Raw genomic sequence first — 25303 nt, forward strand, 5'->3', positions numbered from 1 at the left:
GTACTTCCTGCACTAATTGTTTATCCAGTCAGTTGGTTAATTTAACTACACTGGTGCTCTTCCTGAAATCAACCATTTCAAATTACCTGAATAAAGAAATCTAATGTGATTCCAACTTGTGTATTTGTCTGTTTTTTCAGGAACATCATGAACAACAAGGTCTTCTACCAGCACCCCAATCTCATGAGAGCTCTTGGTATGCATGAGACTGTCATGGAGGTGATGGTCAATGTGTTGGGTGGAGGGGGAGACTCAAAGGTAACTCATGATTAATTGTTTAGTCTATCTTCCCTCTAGTCTGATCTTATTCACTCCAGCCAGTTTAATTGAGGGGCTTGTTGGACACTTGACTTCACTGTTGGCATGTGCGTCATTGGTGTATATGGTTCATCCCACAGTAGAGAGAATGTGTCTTTTTATTTCTTCTCTCTAGGAGATTCGATTCCCTCAAATGGTGACCAACTGCTGTCGTTTCCTGTGTTACTTCTGTCGTATCAGCCGACAGAACCAGCGCTCCATGTTTGACCATCTTTGCTATCTGCTACAGAACAGCGGCATTGGCTTGGGTCAGTGTCTGTCACAGTGTTTATTGTATTTAGTTTAAAGTACCTTAGGCAACTTTTTATTTAAAAAAGTAGATGTACTGTATCTGTATTCATTTAGAATATATAAAAATTGTTTGTGATGTAAAGATCAGGGCCCGTAATTATCAAGCATCAAACGATTATAAATTTGCTGTGTTTGTCTGACATATGCAGGCATGCGTGGATCAACCCCTCTGGATGTGGCTGCGGCTTCCTGCATTGACAACAATGAGTTGGCCTTGGCTTTGCAAGAGCAAGACCTGGAAATGGTTTGAGAAAATAAAAAATGACAAGCAAAGAGAACCATACTGTAAAAGAGCACAGTGGACTTGTTATAATCTCTCTTGGTATCCATCACATGCATGGTGATGTAGGTGGTGACATACTTGGCAGGATGCGGACTGCAGATGTGTCCAAATCTCCTGTCTAAGGGCTACCCTGACATCGGCTGGAACCCCTGTGGAGGAGAGAGATACTTGGATTTCCTCCGCTTTGCTGTCTTTGTTAATGGTGTGCACTCTACTATAATCATGACATTTGTAGTTTTCAGTTATGAGTAACTGTCACTAATATTTGCACCACTACTGCTCACAGGAGAGAGCGTGGAGGAAAACGCTAATGTTGTAGTCCGTCTACTCATCCGTCGGCCCGAGTGCTTTGGCCCAGCCCTGAGAGGAGAGGGCGGGAATGGTCTGCTGGCTGCAATGGAAGAGGCCATCAAGATCTCAGAGGATCCAGCAAGGGATGGACCCACTGTCAAAAAAGATAGACGCTTCATGTAAGTGCAGTGGGTTTGATAATTAACCAGGCTTATTCACCTTTAAAATTTTATTTACACAGTATGATCAAGCTGCTTTGGTGTGTTGCTGATTGGCAGGTTTGGTGGTGAGGAACAGCAGGAGGAGAACCGTGTGCATCTGGGAAATGCCATCATGTCCTTCTACTCAGCCCTTATTGATCTGCTGGGTCGCTGTGCCCCTGAGCTGCATGTTAGTAGAAGAGCTTTTTTACACCATTCATTTCTCTTAAGTCTTCTAGAATAGTGGACCAGTATGGGCAGGGGCTAGTTTCTTACAGCATGTGTTAAATGATCATATCTACAGCTAATCCAAGCAGGCAAGGGCGAAGCTCTAAGAATAAGGGCCATCCTGAGGTCTCTGGTGCCCATAGAAGACTTGGTGGGAGTCATCAGCTTGCCTGTGCAGATTCCTGCTTATGGCAAAGGTTAGATACAAGTTAGCATCCATCCATTCATTATCTGTACCGCTCATCCTGAAGAGGGTGTGAACATGATGTGGAGATTTTGGCATATTTTGGTATCCTCCTCCACATATGATTTCCTGTGTCCAAACCACAGATGATCAGATTATTGAGCCCAAGATGTCAGCCAGTTTTGTGCCAGACCACAAGGCCTCCATGGTGCTGTTCCTTGATAGAGTGTATGGTATCGATAACCAGGACTTCTTGCTTCATGTGCTGGAGGTTGGCTTCCTGCCTGACATGAGAGCTGCAGCTTCTCTTGACACGGTGAGTAGGAAAAGACGAAGAAGACACATTTCACATCAAGTTTGCATGTTGCTCTGATTTTATTGCCCACCTATATCCAAAGTATGGCACTCAGTGTAAATTGTTTTTCTGTTTCTTCTTCTCATTATAGGTGGCATTCAGTACAACTGAAATGGCTTTGGCACTGAGCCGCTACCTCTGTTCAGCCGTTCTGCCTCTGCTCACCAGGTGTGCCCCGTTGTTTGCTGGGACAGACCACCGTGCCATCATGATCGACTCCACGCTCCACACCATCTATCGTCTGTCTCGTGGTCGAGCCCTTACAAAGGCCCAGAGGGATGTTATTGAGGAGTGTCTCATGTCGCTCGTCAAGTCAGTACTAAAACAGACTCTTTTAATACATTATCTCTTTTACGAGACATCTTGAACTTGAGTTTTAAACTATTGCTTTTTCTAATGAAGCAATTTGATGACTTTCCCAGGTACATTCGGCCCTCCATGCTGCAGCATCTGCTTAGACGGCTGGTGTTTGATGTGCCCATTCTCAATGAATATGCAAAGATGCCTCTTAAGGTTTGCCTGCTTTAAATTTTAATGTTTTATTTTTATTTTATTTTATAAGAACATAAAATTAAACTAAACAATAAAGAATAGATGTTACAGGTATACACACATGCTGATTATCAGTTTAAACATTGATTGAGAGAACTCTGGATAGTAAATGTAGAAGAAGATTATGCATTATAAATACTTATATTACTTTACAGTATTTGTGAAATGATTGCTATATAGAAATAATTGTCCTCTGCTGAATTTAACTCTGTGACTTGATTATTTCAGCTTTTGATGAATCACTATGAACGCTGTTGGAAGTATTACTGTTTGCCTAATGGATGGGCTAATTTTGGGGTGACCTCAGAGGAAGAGCTGCATCTTTCTCGTAAACTCTTTTGGGGAATCTTTGAATCTTTGGCACACAAAGTAAGAGATGAATCTCCTGATGTCATTCCATAGTGCAACAGGGTTAAAACTCATTATTAACGTGACTTCTCTGATGTCATCCAAATTCTAGAAATTTGATGCAGAGCTCTTCAAGATCGCCATGCCCTGCATTTGTGCCATAGCAGGAGCCATACCTCCTGACTATGTGGATGCCAGCTACTCCTCACACACTGAGAAAAAGGCCTCTGTGGATGCTGAAGGAAACTTTGATCCCAAACCAGTGGAGACCACCAAGTAAGGACCGAGAGGAAAGTACAAGACCAGTACAAAAATAGTTTACAGTGCCCTATACAAGAACACTATAATTACACAACAGTACATGTTAAACATATAATTATAACGTTTTTTAATGCACAGTGCTGCTATAAACATACAACAGCAAGCTATAAATCATTACACAAGAATCTCCTTTGAACTCTTGTTGCCACATTGTGTGATATATTCTTTAACTATAGTCTCAAAGTAAAATATTTTTACTCTGTTATTGCAATGATCTTCTAAACCTTGATTATTGATGAATGTACATCAGCATCTCTTTTTCATTAAAAAAACACTGTAATTGTGAATAAAACATGAGGTGAAACATAACCTGGACACTCACAGGAAAATGCACAGTTTACTACAAGCAAACAAAAACATTCCAAAATTTAGGTTTAGTTGATGGTAATCATAACTTGTGCAATATTAAATATGAAGTCATTTATTCCCAGCACCATCATCCCAGAGAGACTAGATGCCTTCATTAACAAGTACGCAGAGCACACTCATGACAAGTGGGCCTTTGAAAAGGTCAGTTGTGAAAACTGTAAAATTAGATATAAATCAAATCCCTGTATTTTATCTAAATCCATTGTAATGACTCCCTCAATGGTTAAATCCATTTTCAGATTCAGAACAACTGGACTTACGGAGAGGCGTTAGATGAGAATGCTAAGACTCACCCAATGCTCCGGCCATACAAAACGTTTTCTGAAAAGGTAATGATTCGTCCCTCTCTGTCTATTCTGAATCCTCATCATCTGCACACAGGCACTAGCTGTAACTAAACTTTTTTTTTAGCAGTTTTCAGATCCTAATGGAGCCAGTAATGCTAAATTATTATTCCTGATCCATGAACTTTTCTGTAGTTCCATTTCTTTTGAGATTTTCACAAATAAATTTGTTCTTTTTTTCAGGACAAGGAGATCTATCGTTGGCCCATCAAAGAATCCATCAAAGCTATGCTGGCATGGGAGTGGACCTTGGAGAAAACCAGGGATGGGGATGAAGCCGAGAAGGCCACCAGCACACGAAAGATCTCCCAAACTGCTCAGGTACGAGAGCGGAGATTAAAAAGGAAACAAAAAAACATTCAGTTCAACTAATTATTGATGTGTTGCTGCCTATTTGGTTATACAAGTATGGCTTGTTCTTACATAAGAGTGCACAAAATCAATGATGGATCTCATAGTGGGGATGACGTGGGACTCAATAATACATTGATATCAACAGTTGTATACGTTCTCTCCTTGGTCTTAATTAAATGAGTGAAACAATAGTGAAATTGAAGCAGTCCATTTTTTTCCTGGAACCTCATGGAGTCCTCCAAAGGTCCATAAAACTGAAATGGAGAGCCACTGTTCATGGTGTGTTTTCTGTCTTCAGGCGACTTACGATCCCAGTCACGGCTACAGCCCTCAGCCAATTGACATCTCATGCATGGCCCTGTCCAGAGAGCTGCAGGTTTGTATCATTCTCTCACCTGTCACTGCTCTTTCACAGCACTGACAGGTTTTGTATTTTGATGAGGTGTTTTCCAGGGGCCTGAGAGATTTGTTTTTTTACACTCTCAATACAGTCTATGGCTGAGCAACTGGCTGAGAATTATCACAACACCTGGGGCAGGAAGAAGAAGTTAGAGCTACAGGCCAAAGGTAAGAGGAATTTCTAATACCCAACATAGCATGTTGGTATTTTACAATCTTTGATTCCAAAAATGATTGATGTGCTCCTGACAGGCGGTGGCACCCATCCTTTACTTGTGCCCTATGACACCCTGACGGCTAAGGAGAAGGCCAGGGACAGGGAGAAGGCCCAGGACCTGCTCAAGTTCCTCCAACTCAATGGATATGCTGTGACTCGGTACGCAGGACATTTCACTATTTGAGTTTGGTGTTTCTTACAATAGTTCTGTTCCTGTTTAATTTTTACTCATTCTTCTCTCCATCCTTAGGGGTCTGAAAGACATGGAGCAGGACATTTCCTCTATTGAGAAGCGTTTTGCCTATGGCTTTCTCCAGAAACTTCTTAAATGGATGGACATCGCCCAGGAGTTCATTGCACATCTTGGTAATGTCGTTTGAGAGGCGGCTGGTCCTCATTATTTTCTCTTGCATTTTCTTCTGGTGCCAGCATGTGCCTTTTGACTAAAGGCTCACTTGTTTTTTGTTTTGTTTTTAACAGAGGCCGTGGTTAGCAGTGGTAGAGTGGAGAAATCACCACATGAACAAGAGATCAAATTCTTTGCCAAGGTGAGCTACTTGGTGCATCATTGTGTTCTCTCCTTGTTGTATTTAACAGGAAAGTAAGAGGGCTTGGGTTGTAATAGAACCTCACGTCAGAGTGAGTATGGATTCAAAATATCCGATTTCAACACTGTCTTTTCCCTGTAGCTCCATACATGAGCACATGAAGGCAGGGCCTGTTTAATGGCATTTTATGATATTAATATTTTATATTGGGTTGCTTTTACAGATTCTCTTGCCACTGGTAAACCAGTACTTCAAGAATCACTGTCTATACTTCCTCTCCACACCTGCCAAAGTCTTGGGTAGTGGAGGGCATTCTTCCAATAAGGAGAAGGAGATGATTGCAAGGTATGTGCAGTTTATTCAAAAATCTGATTTGTTCTCTGAATTATGACTTGGATTCTCCACCATGAACCTTTCCTTTAGTATAGTACTTTCATGTGATAGTGTCTGTCCTCTCCCTCTTTCACATTTCATCTCTCTCCTATTGTGCAATTTTCTTTATTCTTTAATCTCCTATTTGATTTCTTTATCACTTCAAACATCTTTTCCCTTTACCGTTCTCCCTCCCTTTCCTCTTTTCTCCTCCTACCTTAGTATCTTCTGTAAGTTGGCTGCTTTGGTGAGGCACAGAGTATCTCTTTTTGGTAAGGAATCTGCATGGTGGCATTATGCCCTGTCACCATCTCTGTTTTCCTGTCTGATGTCTTTTGTTTCTACAGATCTTTCCTGCCTCCACCTTCTCATTTATATACTAATCAGTGTTGGATCACATTTAGTCTATCCTCCCATGCTCTCATTCCCTCCTCCCTTTTGACTGGATCGCCTCATATGATGCTTCTCTCGCTTTAGTTCAGCTTCTGCTTGGCTTTGATGTGTTCTGCGAACTGGTGTTTTAAAGGTTGTCTCTTTGTTTTTAAAACCTAGACTCAGATTCCTAGATTCACAAAATGATAGTGATTTGAGCATGAATGAGGTGGTGTCAGGCATCCACAGATGGTATTGGACCACAGCTTTGCAATGTGTTCACCTTCTAATTTATATGAGGCAGTACATGCTTTATCCTCTTTCTTCTCCTTCACCACCATGTGTCTTTATATATATAGTCAGTGTCTTTTACAGATGTAACCAGAGGCCACCAGACACTGGCAACCGCTTCTCTCTGAACTTGTGCCCTTTGCACCTTTGCAACACTATAATATCTATCGCTTAAAAAGTACACAAATCAAACTGCAAAATGGTGGAAATACACTTAAGAAAGCAGTTTTTAATAGAGAATACAGTACATAGTTCAAACATTCCATAATTACCTGTTTAAATTCTTACTTATATAATATACAGTATCTGTAATTAGTAAGAATGAATGGGTTTAATGTAATTTGGGTTAACATGCTCTCTGCAGTAACTGTGTGCCCCGTTTCAAGAGTCATTTCTCTCCTGTTATGTGTAAATCTGGTTTTTACACTTAGAGCTCTTGTAGAGAGTTGATTTACACAGAAGGATGAATCTGACAACACATCTTTGTTATGCTGATTTCAGGAACGGATGCAGGTGCAGTGGTAAACTGTCTGCACATTCTGTCACGATCACTGGATGCCAGGTAACTGTCAGTGTATTCACATCACATCCCCAGCACCAAAAACAGAAAGTAGCCATCTGAAATTATTATACTATTTATTTGTCCTTCTTTTCAAGGACTGTTATGAAATCAGGTCCTGAGATTGTGAAAGCTGGCCTGCGTCAGTTCTTTGAGAGTGCTGCAGATGACATTGAAAAGATGGTTGAGAATCTAAAACTGGGCAAAGTGTCCAGTCGCAACCAGGTCATAGAAGTCACCATCCTGCATTTTTTTACTCTTATTCATGTTTCTTGTGAGGTGATATCTGTATTGTGTGTGTCTGCGTGTCCCTGTAGGTTAAGGGTGTGTCCCAGAATATCAACTACACCACCACTGCCCTGCTGCCAGTGCTTACTTCACTGTTTGACCACATTGCCCAGCACCAGTTTGGAGATGACGTCATATGTGAGCGAACTGCTTCTCCATGTTGAATTACTGGTTTGTCATTTGCCCTTCAGAGGACTGTAACAAAACTGATCTAATACCTCTCTTTTCTATATCCCCAGTGGATGACTTGCAAATATCCTGCTATCGTTTAATGTGCAGTATCTATTCTTTGGGCACTGTGAAGACTCCACATGTAGAGAAGTGAGTTGAGATATCTCTGGATCTATAAAACTCTAAAAACAGGTTTTCTTCACCAAATTGCAATTATATGTAACTAAATTAAATAAGTGTAATGTTTTTAGCTCAAAGCAGATCCTTAGACCTTTGAATCACAGCAAAAACATTTAATTTATGATTTTTAAAATTGTGCATTGATTCTTACTTGATTTTATGAAGACGTTCTGTAAGGATTTTGTGGTATCTTTGTCCTGTGCAGGCAGCGACCAGCTCTTGGGGAGTGCTTGGCCCACTTAGCAGCTGCTATGCCAGTGGCCTACCTTGAGCCAGAGCTGAATGAGTTCAACATGTTTTCTGTTTACACCACCAAGACTCCCAGAGAGAGAGCCAGTGTGTTTTAGCATTTTGTCATATTTTTCTCCCTAGCAAATTACATTTTATTTTACACATACTGTATTACATTATTAGGAAGAGTTAATAATGAACTGTTTTCTTATATTTTATTTTGCCTGTTTGCCGTCTTTTTCCTCAGTCCTGGGTCTTCCCAACCAAGTGGAGGAGCTGTGCACTGACATCCCAGAGCTGGATGTCCTGATGAAAGAGATCCGTGACCTGGCTGAGTCTGGGGCCCGCTACACTGAAATGCCCCATGTGATTGAGATCACCCTGCCCATGTTGTGTAACTACCTCCCACGCTGGTGGGAGAGGGGCCCAGAGAGTTTCCCTGAGCATGAGGGCCAGCTCTGCACCTCTGTCACCTCTGAACATCTCAACCAACTGCTGGGTAGCATCATGAAGATTGTGGTTAACAACCTGGGTATAGATGAGGCCTCCTGGATGAAGAGGTTGGCAGGTCAGCAAGCAGAAGCTTCACAATAAGCCAAAATGCTTTTGGATGATGTGAGATAGCTTTATTTAAGCAGTATGTGTATTCTGCAGCTTAGACAGCTACATTGTCACATTCTGTACATCTCATATTGGGAGAAAACTATGCTCAGTCTTGTTACTGCTGACTGCTGTTAATTCCTGTATACCCGTTGTCCAGTGTTCGCCCAACCCATTGTCAGCAGGGCTAAACCAGAGATGCTTAAATCCCACTTCATCCCCACTATGGAAAAGCTGAAGAAGCGCGCAGGAAAGGTGGTGGCTGAGGAGGAACACCTGCGCATGGAGGGCAAGACAGAGGTGGACAGTGAAAATGGGACCATCCGAGATGAGTTTGCTGTGCTGTGTCGGGACCTGTATGCTCTCTACCCTCTGCTCATTCGCTACGTGGACAATAACAGGTACCTGACTGTACTGGTGCCTTGACAAATGATTAGTGCTTAAAATTTGACAGTTCTCTTTAGTCACTTAGAATCAGAGAGCATGGGTCTTCTTTCAAAGCACTATTACAGTATATGATGTGGGGACTAAACTGATGATGATGGTAATCTTTGGTAAGTGGGAAAATGAGATATGTGGCATTGGTTTGTACTGCTGCTGGTGGGGGCAGCTTACAGACATCTTAAAGTCTCAGCTTAAATATAATTTCATTCCCTCTCAGTCAAAAGTAAACCCAGTCAGTTGTAATAAAGTAACTGAATCTTGGCTAGGACTCACATACTTCACACACTTCAGCTTCAAGTATTTGAGTTAGTACAGTACTTTGCTGTTATTTCTGTCTTTGTCTGTAGGGCGAGATGGTTGACCTGTCCAGACCCAGATGCAGAGGACCTTTTTAGGATGGTGGGAGAGGTCTTTATTTTCTGGTCCAAATCCCATGTGAGTTCTGCGGTCTTTACAGTTTTTTTTAATTGTGATTTTTGTTTGTTCTTTGCGGTCTAGCATTTGTCTTGTGTTATTCATTACAGAACTTTAAGAGGGAGGAGCAGAACTTTGTGGTGATGAATGAGATCAATAATATGTCCTTCCTGACTGCTGACAGTAAGAGCAAGATGAGCAAGGTGAGAGGGGACATGCAGACAAATAGGTGTTATACGTAGCCTGTTACAGTGTTTTATTCACTTACTCCATATCTTGGGTTGTAACTCATTAAGACACTAAACTCTGATCATTAATATTTCACTAACACCACCCACTGCAAGTAGATACATATAAAAGATAACCAGTCTTGATCGGATCTCAGCTGCCATTTTCCTTCTTTCCTTTAAGTTGCTATGGATAAAAATGTCAGGTAAATGATTATTTTGTAAATAACATCATATTCTATAAGAGCCAGAGAAATACACTATTACGTAACTCATAACATCCTCTTCCAGGACAATGTAAGTGGCTGTATATAGTGTCTAGGCAGTAATAGGAGTGTTGCTAATTGTTTTTTTTCCTTATATCCTGTGTCGGGGGTGGACGCTGGGCCACTAGGCCGGAGATGGAGAGGTTAGACTGTTTGTGCACGAGCGCTGTGCTGATCGCATGGCACCCTGAGTTTGGGGAGGCATTTCATCAAGCTCTCCCATGGACTGCCCCACTTGTTACAGACCTCGATATTCACAAACATACGAACACACAAGCAGGACTGCAAACACATAGTCTCGATTTATGCATATCTATGAGTGATACGCTGTATAATGTAGATTTAGTTGTAATGCATATATTAAAAATGCCTTCCATGAGTGGGATCTGTTTGCAACTGTATTTGAGTAACGTGTGAGTGAGCGTGCGTGTGTTAGGCAGGTCTGTCTGTTTTTTTTATGTGTCTCTACATACTGTATGTGTGAGTAGGGGTCTGGAGTGGCTTGATGAAAGCTCTTTGCTGTAGTTCGTAGTGGCCTGAGAGGTTTCATGGCGCTCGGCTGTGTATCTAGTTTGGAGTGTGCACTCCTGCAGCCGAGCACCATCACCCTGTTTTTGTTTGATTAATAAACACTTTGCCTTTAGATTGTATCTGTCAGAGACAGGTGTGGAGCCCATGCTACTGTGCCACTTGCGATGTTGAACTTTTGTCACTGACGCTTGGATTTTTTTCAGCTTTTGTGGTAAAGATTCCTGCTCTGAGGGACTCTTCTCTTTTCAGTACTATCATTGGATTTGTGTTCAACAAAAAGCTGTACCATCCCTTGCTGTCACCGTTAGATTCGCTTGATCCATCAGCAGCAAATGTAGCTAGCTGGGTCTGTGTGGGGAAGCTTAAGTTAGCTCGATGTTACCAGATAGCTGTCATCATATTTACTAACTGGGCTCATCACTCCATGTCTAATTCATTGACACTATTAAATTGTTAAATCACTGAATTTCTAATCACTGTTTGATTCATGTTTTACATGGTTGCTGCAATATATATATATATATAAGGAAACCTCCTCTCCATGGCTGTCAGATGGGCATTACTGTAGTCAGCTTCTGTTACCTGGTCATCACACGGCCTCTTTCTGCCTAAAATGCACTTTTTACCTACACACAGACACATACAGGATATGCACTGAAGGCAGAGAGGGTGCTATGAGGCCAGACAACAATCAGTAATGAGCTTTGGCAGCCTTGGGACAGGAGTGTGAGAAGAGCTCCAGGGCGATGGAGCTGACCCCACAGACTTGTGCTGTTGTGTGTGCTGCCCAGTCGACAGGATGTGCCCTGTCTGGCCACTGCACTACTAACAGTGAGGCTGCATTGTGTGTCATGACTTTAGCAGATGCAGATGCAGCAATGAAGTACCACCAGAAGTTGATGTTTACACAAAAATATTGTTGTTCTGCCTTATTTCACCTGATGAATAATTCACATAATCATTGCTTCAATTTATCAGCATGATGTAATATAATAAAAAATGTTACTCTGCATTTGGTGCTTATCATCTCACTGTGTCAATTTCTTGTTATGTTTTGTATTGAAAGTAGTTGTACTTCATTAGTTTTCTGTTAAATATTCTCAAGAGCCTCATCATATCACAAGATTTTCTGAAAAGGACATTTTTGATGTGTGAGGACCAGACAGTGATGGACTGGTCTGAACATTCTATTCTCTCTTCAGTCTGGAGGATCAGAGCAGGAGCGTACCAAGAAGAAGCGGCGAGGGGATCGCTATTCTGTGCAGACTTCCCTTATTGTGGCTGCGTTAAAGAAACTGCTTCCCATTGGTCTCAACATGTGCTCACCTGCAGACCAGGAGCTCATCAATCTTGCCAAGATCAGATACTCACTGGTACTTTGATGTGTTTGAGACCAAGTCTCTGTAAAAAAAAGACATGGAAAAATTGGCACATTTTTCAATTTTTCTGAATCTAGTGATTTAAATTTATAGTAAATGAAATGAAAGATGATTTCTTCCTACAGTTACATTAGTCAAGATTAGTGGAGTTTAGTTAATTTTTTCCATTAGGAATTTTCCACAGGCTTAAAAACATGACAGCAAACTGTTCTTTGCTAAAGCGCAGAATATTTTGATTGTCTTGAATGAACAAATAAATGACAAATGTCTCTTGAATCTCGGTTTCTTTCTTTGTAGAAAGATACAGATGAAGAAGTGAGGGAGTTCTTGAACAACAATCTGCATATGCAAGGCAAAGTGAGTAGACCTTTTAATTGGTTTGCATATCAGAGAAGAGAAATATATGAATTCCTCTCAAATATCTACAGTATACATGTATTATGTAAATCTGACTTTGTGTTTCAGGTGGAGGACCCAGCTATGCGCTGGCAAATGTCTCTTTATAAGGAGATGTCTGGAAAGGCTGAAGATGCCGAGGACCCTGAGAAGGTGGTGAAACGGGTGCAGGAGGTGTCTGCTGTCCTTTACCACATTGAGGTGGTGAGTTTAAGCTCATGTGCTCCGCAAGCAAACACATGACTGTATACAAGGTGGATGCATTATTTGGTTGTTGGTCGTAGGCTAATTGTTTGAAAAATAATTGCAAAATATAGAGAAACATTCTGAGGAAACATTTGTTCAGCAAGTGTTTTTTCTTGTTTAAGACTGAGCATCCCTTCAAGTCAAAGAAAATGGTGTGGCACAAACTTCTGTCCAAACAGCGTCGGAGGGCCGTGGTGGCCTGTTTCAGGATGACACCCCTGTACAACATCCCCACGTAATGATGCCCTTCATACAAAACAAACAAACAAAAATATTTATAATAAAATCTGAAAGCTTTTCATGAGTCCTTACAACCCACCCTAAATAAGTCTCACTGACCTGTTTTTCTCACAGGCACAGGGCAACCAATATGTTCTTAGATGCATACAAGCGTAACTGGTTAGAGACTGAAGGTTACTCATTTGAGGACAAGATGATTGACGACTTATCGGTAAGCCATGCTTCCTTTAATTCTGAACCATACTACCGGTTATTAGTGGAATGCACAGTTTATACCAAGGCTTTTGTCATGGTTCATGTTATCTCCATTAATTAGAAAGCCATGGAGGAAGAGGAGGAAGAGGAAGAGGAGACTGAGACAAAGCCTGATCCCCTTCATCAGCTGATTCTTCATTTCAGCCGCACAGCTCTCACAGAAAAGACGTAAGAGCCTCTTGCTCCTTCTGTAACTCACCTGTGTTCCATAGTGAGACTCACTGATCCCCATTATGTGCTGTATCATTACAGTAAACTTGATGTTGACCATCTCTATATGTCATATGCTGATATTATGGCAAAGGTAAGACTTGGTCATTGAGCAGCATCTTAGAAAATTTTTCATCATATTCTTTGCATGAAAAATAATAAACATATATAATTAACATATAATGAAGAGCATGGCTGCACGCACACATTGAAATTGCACAACAAAAAAGTATATTTGGCTCTAACACAAAATATTTAGGGTTGATTCTAAATTTAATTTTCTACCCTAACCCTTCTCCTCAACATTTGTTCATTCATTCATTTTCTTGTGTGCTCTTGTTCTCAGTCCCTAACTTACCTGTTGTGTCCCTCCAGAGCTGTCACATTGGTGAGGAAGACGAAGGGGGAGAACAGGAGGGGGAGGAGCCATCCTTTGAGGTGCGACAGACAGAGATGGTATGGGGGGACCAGGGGAGGGGAGACAAGGGAGTCAGCGGAGAAGCAACTCCCCATGCACTGAGTGACCACACCTTGACACCACACTCGGCACCCCCCCCACCCCCCACCCCACCCCACATTTCTTTTCTTTCTCCAACTGTCTTTTCTCTCATTCACTCTCACCACTTGTCTATTTCCTGCTATGGTGGACTGACCTGTGCATGCCTTTGCTGGGCTATGCCCAACAGTCAAATCAATGTTGCAGACTCAGTTTGAGTTCCTGAACTGCATGACTTGAGTGCAGCGAGTGGTGCAACAAAAGACAACAAAATGAAACCCAGGTCTAAAGAAACCACTCAGTTTTTTGCTGGCAGTTAAACTTCAGAATCGCAGTTTCCAAGCCTGGTGTGCTTCTATATTTTTAGGGACTAATGCCTTCATTCAACTGCCACCTGGAATTGTCCTGGTCTCAGACCAGCTGGCCAGCTATTGGCCCGGGCTGCTTAACCCCAGAACACTGTCTATTTGGAGCGACCTTAGTAAATCAACTTTTATGACTGGCAACTTGAATGAATGTCTCAAAGTCCAAGTTTGGACACTGTGATGCTGTAGAGTTATAGAGTAGTTCTAGAGATGGTTAGCTTTTCCTGGAGGATAGCATTACACCCATTTCCACTGGAAATGTGGTGTTGCCATCCAAGACTGAATTGGTCAGCTTTTTTAGAAACTCTGATAACTCTGCTGAGCCATCCAGCAGGTTTCCTAACAGTAGAACTAGCTCTCTTGTGCTGATCCTGTGTCTGTAGTCAGTCTCTCCCAAATTTGCACCACCCTTTCCTGACTCACCTGCTAACTGGGCCGACTTCACCCATATGTTTTTACTTGGTAACTCTAGCTCAAGATCTAACAATTGAGAAGTAACTGCTTTTGTTTGTCTTTACTTTTTGAAATGGGCTGTGTTAACAAGTCTACCTCTCTGTGCTTACAAGGACTACAGTAAAAGCCTGCACAGTCAGCCGTACATACACTGTCCCAAACCCAAACACACACACCTATGCAACCATACACTGCAACACTCACAGCCAGACACTCACACTCCATAATCATATGCAGTCTCTCTTCACTGAGCTGAACCTCTGTATCCAGAGCAAAGTCTCTCCCCAGTTTTATTAAACACAGTCAGGCTTACGAGGGAGGGGGGCGGAGGGAGGGGTAGATACAGTTCTGGGTGCTATGGGTGGGGCTTTATGCATGGTGTGCAGTGGGTGGGTCTAATCCAAAATCTTTTGTCAACAGGATGGTTTTAGCAGCTGTAATGTGTCATCTGTAACAAAAATGTAATATAATATAACATAGGACAGTGAAGTTCAGCACAGCGACCATAGCAGTGAAGTACTGTGTGATATAGCAGCATTAAAGAAGTATAACATACTTTTACACCGGACAGTGAAATATAGTGCTTTGTAATTGTTTTCAAAATTTCAACACTTTACACAGCAGGCCTCCAAATTTAGTTCAGATTGACTGTGCCCAAACACATGCCTCTTCCTTCCCTCATTACATTCAAAATACTCTTCTGCTTCTGCCTTTCATAACCCACCTCTTTCTATCATCTCTCCCTTCTTCATACTCTCCCTCTATGGGGGTCCACCAGTGCCTGAGAGCGGCACGGACCCCTGAAAAAACCTCCCCCAGCCCCCCCCCCCCCAAACAAGCATTTTACCATACTCGAGCATTCATTCAACATACATCCCTCCCCGAGGGTGTGGTCTCTGCTAGTGAAACTGAAATGGTTTTTCTTCTTAAATCAAAATCATTGAACTCAGAGATGACAGATTATCAGTCCTGTGATTGCAGTTTTAGGCATTAACTGTCAATATCCAAAAATGTTTATGCTGGTCAAAGTACAGCGTAAATCCAAAGTCTTACAGTAGGCATTTGATAAGATTTCAGAAGAGTCCTGTACTAAATATCTAAATAATACTCATAACCAATTCAAGTAGATACCTTTCCTTCAATGTCAGCTCAAGTTCACAAGGAGTGGTTTAACTGAAAAGCAAACAGGAATCCCATGATGCTGCTGCAGGTAGCATAACTGTAGGGCTTTGGGGCATAAAGTAGAACAACACTGAGTTGTACTGTTTGGAACAGGTACTGCATGCTGTTAAGTGTTACTGAGACATCTGCTGTTTCGTCATCAGAAGTGTGTGTGAAGTATGTGTAATCCTCTGGGAAGAAACATTTGCTGCCATCAAATGTTTCCTGCCTCTGGAGGATGTCAACAGCTGGAATAACGATCTCCATCACTAATACTCATTGTGTCCCAGTGGAAGAGAACGTGTGTGTGTGTGTGTGTGTGTGTGTGTGTTCCTGCATATCTGCCTTTGTGATAATGAGTTTTAGTCTTTTAGATTTTGGACTTTTCAGTAAAGAAGGACTCAGCGCTGTACCCAGCCCCTGAGCCAAAATCCTAAGTGATTCTTACCATTTCTGTCACCAAGAGAGTGTTTTTTAAAAATCAGGTTTATTCTATTATTTGAGGAAATTCTCTTGTGTGCCATCTTGATCATGGTTAGGTGAAGAGATTTATATTAGCTTCATCTCTGTCCATGTTGTACATGAAGTAGCTCAGGTTAACCAAGCTTAGCAGAAAGACCAGACACAGCAGGCCTAGTTTTGTCACATGTGAAAAGAAAAATGAGAAGAGTAAAAAAAATATATATAGACATTGTGTTTTTATCAGTTTAAGCTATTTCTTGAGAAACAATAAAATTTTTGTTCATGAGCTTGGCTATAATTGTTATGAATGTAGTCAGTTACTTTATTATAACAGAAATGTGAGGATGTGTGAGTGCTTGTGTATGAGTGCGGGGGGCAGTGCAGTCCCTCTTGGCAGGGTTACAGCTGTGTCCCTCCTGCTCTGCTCCACAGGAAAAGGAGATGGAGAAACAGAGGCTTCTGTACCAGCAGTCTCGTCTGCACAACCGCGGAGCTGCAGAGATGGTGCTGCAAATGATCAGTGCCTGTAAAGGTAAATGCAATATCCTAGGGCCACCCATTCCCCCATATGCACATGCATACACACTGTGTTTTCATTCCTTGTGGGGACTTACATTCATTTCCTATAGACTTATCCTAACCTTAACCATAACCACTACATGCCTAATACCTAACCTCACCCTAACCCTAAACCATGTTGCCACGCTAAAATTCAGTGATTTCTTTGTGGGGACCTTCCTCTGGTCCTTACAAGGAAGGCCTCACAATGTGAGTGTGTTAACAGGTTTCAGTCCCCATAAAGTAAGTAATACAAGGGCACACACATATGCATAGGTTTTTGTCACTCCTCTGGACGATATATTGACTTAAATAACTATAGGCTGCCCTAATCTTAGCCATAACTGTTACAGCTAGGTGACAAATTAAAGGAAAACCCTGAATAAATGAGTGGTTAGATCTTCCAGCATGACAGTTCCCCCAGCCACAGGAATGATGATGAATGATTTGATGAGTATGAGCATGATGTGAATCATATGCTGTGACCTTCACAGTCACCAGGTCTCAGCCCAGTTGAACACCTACGGGAGACGTTGGAGCGATGTGTTAGACATCATCTCCACCACCATCATGAAAACACCACATAAAGGAATATCTTTGGGAAGAACTATGTTCATCCCTTCAGTAGAGTTCAGAGACTTGGAGAGTCAATGCCAAGCTACACTGAAGCTGTTCTGGTGGCACGTGGTGGCCCAGCACCTCACTGAGACACTTTATGTTGGGTTGTCTTTTCATTTGTCACCTGTCTGTATACTGTATGCGTACTTTCTCACGAATGATAAATGACCTATCTGGACTAATCTGTAATAAATGTATTTTTTTTAGATGTATAACTGTTATATTTCCTATTCCATTAAGGCAAGAATAGAAATGTGAGATGCAGTGCTTTTCAGTTTTTAGAATAATGACACAGAGCAACACAATGCCATGTTGTGAAAACAAGTAATCAGTAATATCTAAAACTGATTGTGATGACAGAGATGGTCTGCATCACTCAACAACTGTTGCACAATGCTTAAGTTTCTCCTTGTTGCAGGCGAGCCTGGAGCCATGGTTTCTTCCACACTGAAACTGGGAATCTCCATCCTCAATGGAGGCAACTGTGATGTACAGCAGGTAAACAGAGCTTATGAGAGTTTTGCATACAGTATATTTGAGACAGTTATATTCTAACTGAACAGCTGGAATAAAGAGCTAAACTATTTTTTATTTCTTATTTCTTTGTTTAACAACAATACCCCTTGTGCAGAGAATGCTGGACTATCTGAAGGATAAAAAGGATGTGGGATTCTTCCTTAGTGTTCAGGCCCTGATGCAGACCTGCAGGTCTGAAATAAATTTGCTTGTTTCCTTTCTTGGTTCTGACTGCTGAAGTTTGTAAAACAGTTTTACTTTTAAGAAGGTCTAGTTATAAGTAAAGTTTGTTGGACTGTTTGATGTTGACAGTGTTTTGGATCTGAACGCTTTTGAGAGACAGAACAAGGCTGAGGGACTGGGGATGGTTTCAGAGGAAGGCACCAGTGAGTATGATCCACAGCCTCTTGCTACAGTATCACACAGTATCTTAACACACACTGTCATATGCTGACAGCTACCTTTACACACACACACACACACACACACACACACACACACACACAGTGCCACATCTTTGTTCTCCTACTTCATTTTGCATTGGTTTGTGATATAATCTGACATTTTTGTTGTTACTGTATAGTGTGTACGTTATTCTTGTCTGCATCTGTGTGTGAGTGTGCCTATTGTATGGACGCCACATTGCAGGTATGTTTTCATGAAAGTGTGTTGAGAGTGTTTAGAGCTTTTGAATTAATCACAGCATTTCACTGCTGATGTATGAAACTGTTTACCACCCATGACAGCCATACGATTTTTGGACTCACTACGTCTCTTTGTCTCTTTCTCTCTCTCTCCCACATCTCGTTCACTTTGCCCGTTTCAACCCTTTACCTCATGCCCATGTCCTTCCCTCTCGTCACTTTGCTGTCTTCATGATTCTCAGATATGAAGCTAGAACGTGGTAAATAAAGCTTTGCTGTCATATTTTCTTTCTTTCTTTTCCTTCTTTCTGCCCTTTTTCTCTTTTAGCTCAGAATCATTTGACTAGTCTTCCCGTGCTGTGAACTTAACATGCATTTCATTTCACACTCAAGGAACCAGTGAAATCAAACTTTACACTCACTTGATTATGTTTGCATTATAATGGAAACCTCACAATGATACTCATGCTGCTCTCGTGGATTTTATCTCTGTAGTTTTTCTTTCAAAGTGATTGTAAAGTTTCAGTTTCATCCTTGAGTGTTTTACAACAGATCTACTGTGACTCTGACTCTCTCAGTCTTGTGACTGATCACTGAGAAGCAAAGGCTATAAAGTCCCCCCCCCCCCCTTAGTTCTATCAAATTGATCTAAAGCTGTGTTTCCACTATCGGAACCTAACCAGCGGTACAGCCTCATTATCATCACCCAGTGTGACCTGGGCCTGATGTGCACCATTCTCCTTTGCTTTTCCACAGTTTTTCCCTGTGTCAGTCTCCGTTTAGTCGAAGACAAGGCTGCACACATACACAGCTGTGCAGAGCATGTGAGTCAATGAACTGAGATCAAGACAGTTTATACGCTGCTAATAGTTGAGACGTGAAGACCTGACATTTAACCATTCACAGGCGACACCCCTGCAAGCACCCACTACCTTCTGAGGGGTGCTGAAATGTAGCTTCTGAAATGTAACACCATAGCGGGTGGAGGGCCATAGAAAAAAAACACAGAACCTGAGATGAGCGTTTACTTGGCTAGATATGTTTTGATAGGTTCCTGGAAAACCCCCTATAGAGAACTTCACTGACCCTGTGTCCTAGAAAGTCTGAAATGAATTGCAGCAGCAGCAGGAACTCTCTGAGCTCTACATCTCTCTTATTTGCATCACTGAAATATAGTTGGTTTATCCTTTATGTGGGTTGAACCACACAGCTGGACAACCTGTGCAAAGCCATTCTGTAACTTCTTAAAACTGAAAACTTCTTCAAGTACAGCAGGTTACTGTAAAGAAAGAAGTGCTGGTGCTGATCTTGCATAAAATGTGGTCACATAGAAGACAGCAGGGGGGGTCTCTTTTTACACTGAGCATGCGGTCAGCTGAGTTTAATGGTAACAAGAAACCAGTCAAGGCAAATGCAAGCTGAAATGATGGTTCCTATAATTATATATTTTGTACTTATACTGTAACCTCTCAACATACTGTTGCATGTGATCCCACCCCTGTGCTTGCACAGATACGGGATTAAACATTCACTGTGATGACAGCTTTCACCCCCACCCATGCCCATATTTGTTATTCTGCAGAAATAAGAAACCCGGTGTCATTGCCACACTTAGTTTTTAGTTTACTCACTGCAATAATTCAGTTGCTTGTGTATTTTAGAGAAAGTGATTTTTAACTTTCTGATGGGACAGTATGCTAATAGAGATATATACAATGTCAGATGAGATTTGAAATGTAATTAAAGTGCAATGTTTAAACTGAGTCATACTGCCCACACATAGGAAGCTACTCACTTCTTGTAAAAAAAGATTAGTTTACTTCCACGCTGACAACAACAGGAATCAATTAATTGATTCTGCATTTTCCAGTATTAGATATAAAGTACATTAGTGAGACAGCTTATTGGAGTTTGCAGAGTTCAGTAGATCTGTCCTGCATGACAGTGTGTCTTGTGCCTTGTCTCTGTATTTCTGTGTTCACCGTCAACATTTGTGTCGTGTGTGTGTTTGTGCAGATCGGCTTCCCTGGTTTTGTCTTAATTTATCTGTGTTCCATGCTCATTTCACTGTGATTTATCTGCTGTCCATGAGTTTTGTTAAGAAGATATTTTCTCTAAAAAAGTTAAAGTCTGGGACCATAAGCAAAAGGAAAGACCAAAAATGGAGTCAGTATGGAAGCCTCATCAGAGTCTCGGAGGGGTTTGTGGTTTTCACTACCATATTCTAATCAAAGCAGGCGAGCGGTATGAGGTGATGGTAATTACAGCTTCACAGTTTTTGCAGTGGACATGTGTGTACACACCGTCACAAGACACGTGCATACAGCACACATACTGTACAGTACTAACACTAATGTCCCCCAGAGTCATCACACACACACACACACACACACACTGTGGGCTTTAGTTTGATCTACTGCTATAGATCAACATAATCACTACTTCACTGCTGATTCTGTTAACACAGTTGATGCACAATCTAAAACTTTAATCGTTATCGTCTATTACTTATTTTTCTTAAAACAACAGAAAGCTATGAAGTAATTCCACTCCCACAGCAGTTATCCCTGTTGAAAGATTTTCTAAAATATTTTTTTATTTTTAGAAATAAGAGTCCATATTTTGATAAAGAGAAAGACACAACACAGGTCTAGTTTTAATAAACTATTTTTTGGGACTCAACAACAGGTACCTCTTGTTCCTTTTAGTAATTACAGAATATACCTAAATGCCATTCGCAGAACTATTACACTATAATTTTAACTAGATTGTTTTGGTAAAATGGTTTTAATTTACTTTTTCTGCAAAGCAGTAGGACAAATATTGTACATGACAATAAGAAGACAATGTTCAAGTTTATCAGTGATGCAAGAGAAACGACTAGTATAGAGTTCAGTTCAAAAGTAAAATACACTGGTATTTGTGCTAATAGCTTGTGCTAATTTTTGTTATAACTGCATTCTAACAGAATAACACCGTGAACTTACTGAGTTCATATACAATCTGTGCAGGCACTATTAACACTTTCTTTTGCACAGATTTATTTGCATTTCCTTTGTTCCTCTGCCCAGATGAAAAAGTAATGGCAGACAATGAATTTACGTGTGACCTCTTCCGCTTCCTGCAGCTTCTCTGTGAGGGCCACAATAACGGTGAGTCGGTAAAGAACTGAAATGCCTATTTCTCAAATATCACTAGTGTTAAGCTCAGTGGTTGTACAATGAATATACAGACTGATGGGGTACAAATATCCCATGCATACACCTGATCACCTACATACCTGGATCATTATCTAAGTATTTTATGTAAGAATTTATGGAATGTCAGTTGTTGAAAAGTACATATAAGCTACATTTTATTTCTGTTGTCTGTATCCAGATTTTCAGAACTACCTGAGAACTCAGACAGGCAGCACCACTACCATCAATGTCATCATCTGCACTGTAGACTACCTGCTCCGACTACAGGTCACTCTGACATAGTCTGTGTAAAGTACTTTCAGTAAAACTTACCCTAAAGTAAATCAACATGAAGCTTTTCAGTAGGTGTTAAGCTGTTCTTTATCATTAGATTTCTCCATAGCATGTACATTATTTTGATTGACTTATGGGACAATATATCGTGATACAAAATGTATTGCTTTGTCTAGAGAGAGGGGCCAGGAACTACACCATGGATGTTGCAGTTAGGTGGTGTTTAGATGGCACTTTAACCTTTTGGTTATTGCCCTACAGGCTGGAGGAGTTTTTTGGCTTGCTACTTTTGAGAGTTTAGCCAGTCAGCACCCATACTGTGCATTTATTTTAGAAAATAGAGCAATTTTTATTTTAGTGTGCTAAAGTCTAACCTAAGTCAGGTAATTATAATTTGTTGTTTGTTATAAGTATAATTAGACTACACTTCCAACATATTAGTGCCATACTAAAACTGTGCCACATACTAAATTATACTTTAACTATAGACAAAATATCTTTTTCTTGGGTCAGTTTAGCACTTAATTTCTTCATCCTCCTTTGCAGGAGTCTATCAGTGACTTTTACTGGTACTACTCAGGAAAAGACATCATTGATGAGCCTGGTAAGAGGAATTTCTCCAAAGCAATGACTGTGGCTAAGCAGGTCTTCAACAGCTTGACTGAGTACATCCAGGTGAGAAAGGTCCTGCATAAGTGACAGATTAAATGGTGAATGAATACACAAGACATGATTTCAAGCAGACACCACAGGGTGGTGCAGGGTGGGAAGCCAGTGAGGGATCATGTGCTGTTTGGAAAGTGGAACCTGTAGAGTGTTGATCTAATCACTGTGCATGTTTCACTTGCCCAGGTTAGTGGGTTTTCTTCACATAATAGGGATATTGGCTTTTCTTGGCTCTTTTTTGCTCATATCATTGCCCACATTGTGTGTGTCCGCCAGGGTCCCTGTACTGGTAACCAACAGTCTCTGGCCCACAGCAGGTTGTGGGACGCTGTGGTGGGCTTCCTGCACGTCTTTGCACATATGATGATGAAACTTGCTCAGGTAAGAGACATCCTAACAAATGTGAGTATTTATTTCAGTGTACATGACATAGGTCAGACCATGGTTAATTTAAAATTATTCATTTTGAATGACCCAGTAATGTCTCGGTGCCATTACAGTTGAAAATGAATGAAAAAACAATGAACCAATTTAGAATTATAAATAACAATTTTTACCTTTTTATATCATATGTTTTAATTTCACGTTGAGTTTACTGAGTTTGTGAACTGTCTCTCTCTGGTTAGTTCAGAGTAAAGTTTATATTTATTTGATTTTTGACTGTTTAATGAACTTGATTTTAAATTTTAGCTAGCTTTTCTCACTTTTTCGTTGTCGGATTGTTTCTCCCTCTCTACAAAGCCGTTTTACATTATTTTTACCTTTAGAGAGGTGATGATACATGTACAGCAGAAGGTTAAATATGCTATGACCACAGTATATAGTTGTTATGTTGTCAGTTTGAGTCCAGTTGAAGTTTTGCTTCTGAACCTAAATAAGGAGTCAATAATACACAATTAAAGGTGCCAAAAAATGGGAACTCACATATGGAAGCTCAGTCTAGGAGTTAAATGATGTTGGTTAAGATGGTGGAAACAATTTAAAGAAACAGTTACTCCCCCTTGATCTCACTTCACATTTTCTGATTGTGTACAATAGAGTTAGCCCACCTCACCTGATTTAAGCATCTGTTCTTTTCCTACTGACCAGTGCTCACGGTTTGATTGTGCTTTAGACAAATGTGTGTTTGCTTTAGATAACATGTGTCTGGTGTCTGTAATTAGTTTGATCTAACAAGCAGCTGCAATGTTTCCTACTCAGTCTAATTTTACATGGCAATGTTGATTGCTACTGATGCTGCTGCACTTTTATATCTTTTTCATATATTTGATGTTTTTTAAAGCAAGACAGAACAGCTTTTGCATCAGTGCTTACAGATTAGTTGGTTTCCAGAAAATCTGTATTAACACCACAAATGTTCTGAAAATATACCATCTATCTGTCATTGTTCATGTTTTTTTTATCAAGAGGAAAACTGATCTGTGCTAATGTATTAATACTGAATTTCAAAAAATTGGTTTAGAATCATGTCAACATTTACATAAAGTACAAAACAAATACAAAAATGAAGTAAACCTGTTGATGGATAACAGTTTTATTTTCGTGTGTAACTCTGTTAGATGCACCCCGATCCTGGACAACGAAATGGCGTAAGAATCTGTCTCTCTGTGAATGCCATCTCTTTTAGAAGGCCCTTGTGCTCCTTTAAAGATCTCATGCTTCATCACATTATTTATTAAATTATTCAGCTCAACATCCTGCATCATTTCCGTTTCCATCTTTGTATATTCCCTCTGCAGCAAATCAATTTTTTTCCTTTGTGATGTCTGGTAAAATTGTTTTTTTGCTTTTGAGTTTTCCCACAAGAAAAACAAGTGTTATTCTTGAATGCATGGACAATGAACAACAGGTCCAGACAACGACTGCCCATTCACAGACTCTGTGAGGTGGAAAAGATAAAACAAGTATGAAATTGCACAGTTATTTTGTGACAGATTGGCCATATTTTGAAAGTTATTTCTAAATACATTTCTGACATTTATTCCACACCACTACTGTATATTAGTGTATATTAAAGTAGATAAACTCTTTGAAGTTGAACACAAAAGATAATTTTCTTTATTTAATATTTAATGTCATTAAACACCTGCTTTGCTTCTGTTCATTTAGCTCTATTTTGTTGAATTATTATTATTGTACTTATTTTGGTGTAGAAGTGTTTCAAGGTATAGCAGTGATTTCACTGGTGGTTGATGCTTGCTTGCCCTGAAACCCTTTACCTCTACATCTCCACCAGCCTGACAATCACTATAGACTGTAAAATATGTGTGGCTTTTGTTATCCACTGGTGCTAAAATCAGTGTTTGCAAGTGTGTTTATGTCTTCCTTGCTCCCATGCTGTAGCCACTCTTTTGGATAATGGGGAAAAGCGGTGCTGTCTACAGTAGAAGAGGCAATTTCTTCCCCCTCTTATACTGTACCTGTCTGTGTTTCCAGTGTCTGTCTTGCTTTCCATCACACTCACTGTACACTATGATTAAAATGCATATTCTTTATTTAAAAATGCAAACCCAGGATCATTTTTGGAGTACGGCACACTCTGAGGTAGTGTCTCTCAGACAGACATATCTCAACTTACACAGTGATATATTATCAGAATGTAAATTTTCAGTCAGTT

At 40.6% G+C, this 25303-nt stretch overlaps 1 protein-coding gene across 11 annotated transcripts in view; it reads left to right on the top strand.

Moving 5' to 3' along the window:
* ryr1b (ryanodine receptor 1b (skeletal)) overlaps positions 1 to 25303 on the top strand; it is a 69047-nt gene that overhangs the window by 35794 nt on the left and 7950 nt on the right. For 3 of the 11 annotated variants that reach the window (XM_020605655.1, XM_020605660.1, XM_020605656.1), the window contains 50 exons: positions 141 to 258; positions 434 to 566; positions 759 to 853; positions 959 to 1094; positions 1179 to 1362; positions 1462 to 1573; positions 1688 to 1808; positions 1942 to 2111; positions 2242 to 2462; positions 2573 to 2663; positions 2931 to 3071; positions 3163 to 3326; positions 3803 to 3881; positions 3980 to 4069; positions 4268 to 4405; positions 4737 to 4814; positions 4930 to 5005; positions 5090 to 5213; positions 5305 to 5420; positions 5535 to 5602; positions 5826 to 5947; positions 6197 to 6246; positions 7139 to 7199; positions 7295 to 7421; positions 7514 to 7622; positions 7724 to 7805; positions 8041 to 8171; positions 8314 to 8634; positions 8827 to 9067; positions 9458 to 9545; positions 9635 to 9727; positions 11751 to 11921; positions 12225 to 12284; positions 12393 to 12527; positions 12692 to 12804; positions 12924 to 13020; positions 13126 to 13232; positions 13317 to 13368; positions 13650 to 13730; positions 16644 to 16743; positions 17806 to 17885; positions 18019 to 18095; positions 18216 to 18289; positions 18790 to 18807; positions 21619 to 21699; positions 21926 to 22014; positions 22567 to 22695; positions 22963 to 23067; positions 24246 to 24275; positions 25201 to 25230. In XM_020605655.1, coding sequence (XP_020461311.1) covers positions 141 to 258; positions 434 to 566; positions 759 to 853; positions 959 to 1094; positions 1179 to 1362; positions 1462 to 1573; positions 1688 to 1808; positions 1942 to 2111; positions 2242 to 2462; positions 2573 to 2663; positions 2931 to 3071; positions 3163 to 3326; positions 3803 to 3881; positions 3980 to 4069; positions 4268 to 4405; positions 4737 to 4814; positions 4930 to 5005; positions 5090 to 5213; positions 5305 to 5420; positions 5535 to 5602; positions 5826 to 5947; positions 6197 to 6246; positions 7139 to 7199; positions 7295 to 7421; positions 7514 to 7622; positions 7724 to 7805; positions 8041 to 8171; positions 8314 to 8634; positions 8827 to 9067; positions 9458 to 9545; positions 9635 to 9727; positions 11751 to 11921; positions 12225 to 12284; positions 12393 to 12527; positions 12692 to 12804; positions 12924 to 13020; positions 13126 to 13232; positions 13317 to 13368; positions 13650 to 13730; positions 16644 to 16743; positions 17806 to 17885; positions 18019 to 18095; positions 18216 to 18289; positions 18790 to 18807; positions 21619 to 21699; positions 21926 to 22014; positions 22567 to 22695; positions 22963 to 23067; positions 24246 to 24275; positions 25201 to 25230 — 5509 coding nt within the window. The remainder of the gene's footprint in view (positions 1 to 140; positions 259 to 433; positions 567 to 758; positions 854 to 958; positions 1095 to 1178; positions 1363 to 1461; positions 1574 to 1687; positions 1809 to 1941; positions 2112 to 2241; positions 2463 to 2572; positions 2664 to 2930; positions 3072 to 3162; positions 3327 to 3802; positions 3882 to 3979; positions 4070 to 4267; positions 4406 to 4736; positions 4815 to 4929; positions 5006 to 5089; positions 5214 to 5304; positions 5421 to 5534; positions 5603 to 5825; positions 5948 to 6196; positions 6247 to 7138; positions 7200 to 7294; positions 7422 to 7513; positions 7623 to 7723; positions 7806 to 8040; positions 8172 to 8313; positions 8635 to 8826; positions 9068 to 9457; positions 9546 to 9634; positions 9728 to 11750; positions 11922 to 12224; positions 12285 to 12392; positions 12528 to 12691; positions 12805 to 12923; positions 13021 to 13125; positions 13233 to 13316; positions 13369 to 13649; positions 13731 to 16643; positions 16744 to 17805; positions 17886 to 18018; positions 18096 to 18215; positions 18290 to 18789; positions 18808 to 21618; positions 21700 to 21925; positions 22015 to 22566; positions 22696 to 22962; positions 23068 to 24245; positions 24276 to 25200; positions 25231 to 25303) is intronic. The other 8 variants (XM_020605663.1, XM_020605665.1, XM_020605657.1 and 5 more) reach the window with 7 other exon arrangements.

Source organism: Monopterus albus, unplaced genomic scaffold (genome assembly GCF_001952655.1).
Source record: "Monopterus albus unplaced genomic scaffold, M_albus_1.0 scaffold71.1, whole genome shotgun sequence".
NCBI classification, from domain to species: Eukaryota; Metazoa; Chordata; class Actinopteri; order Synbranchiformes; family Synbranchidae; genus Monopterus; species Monopterus albus.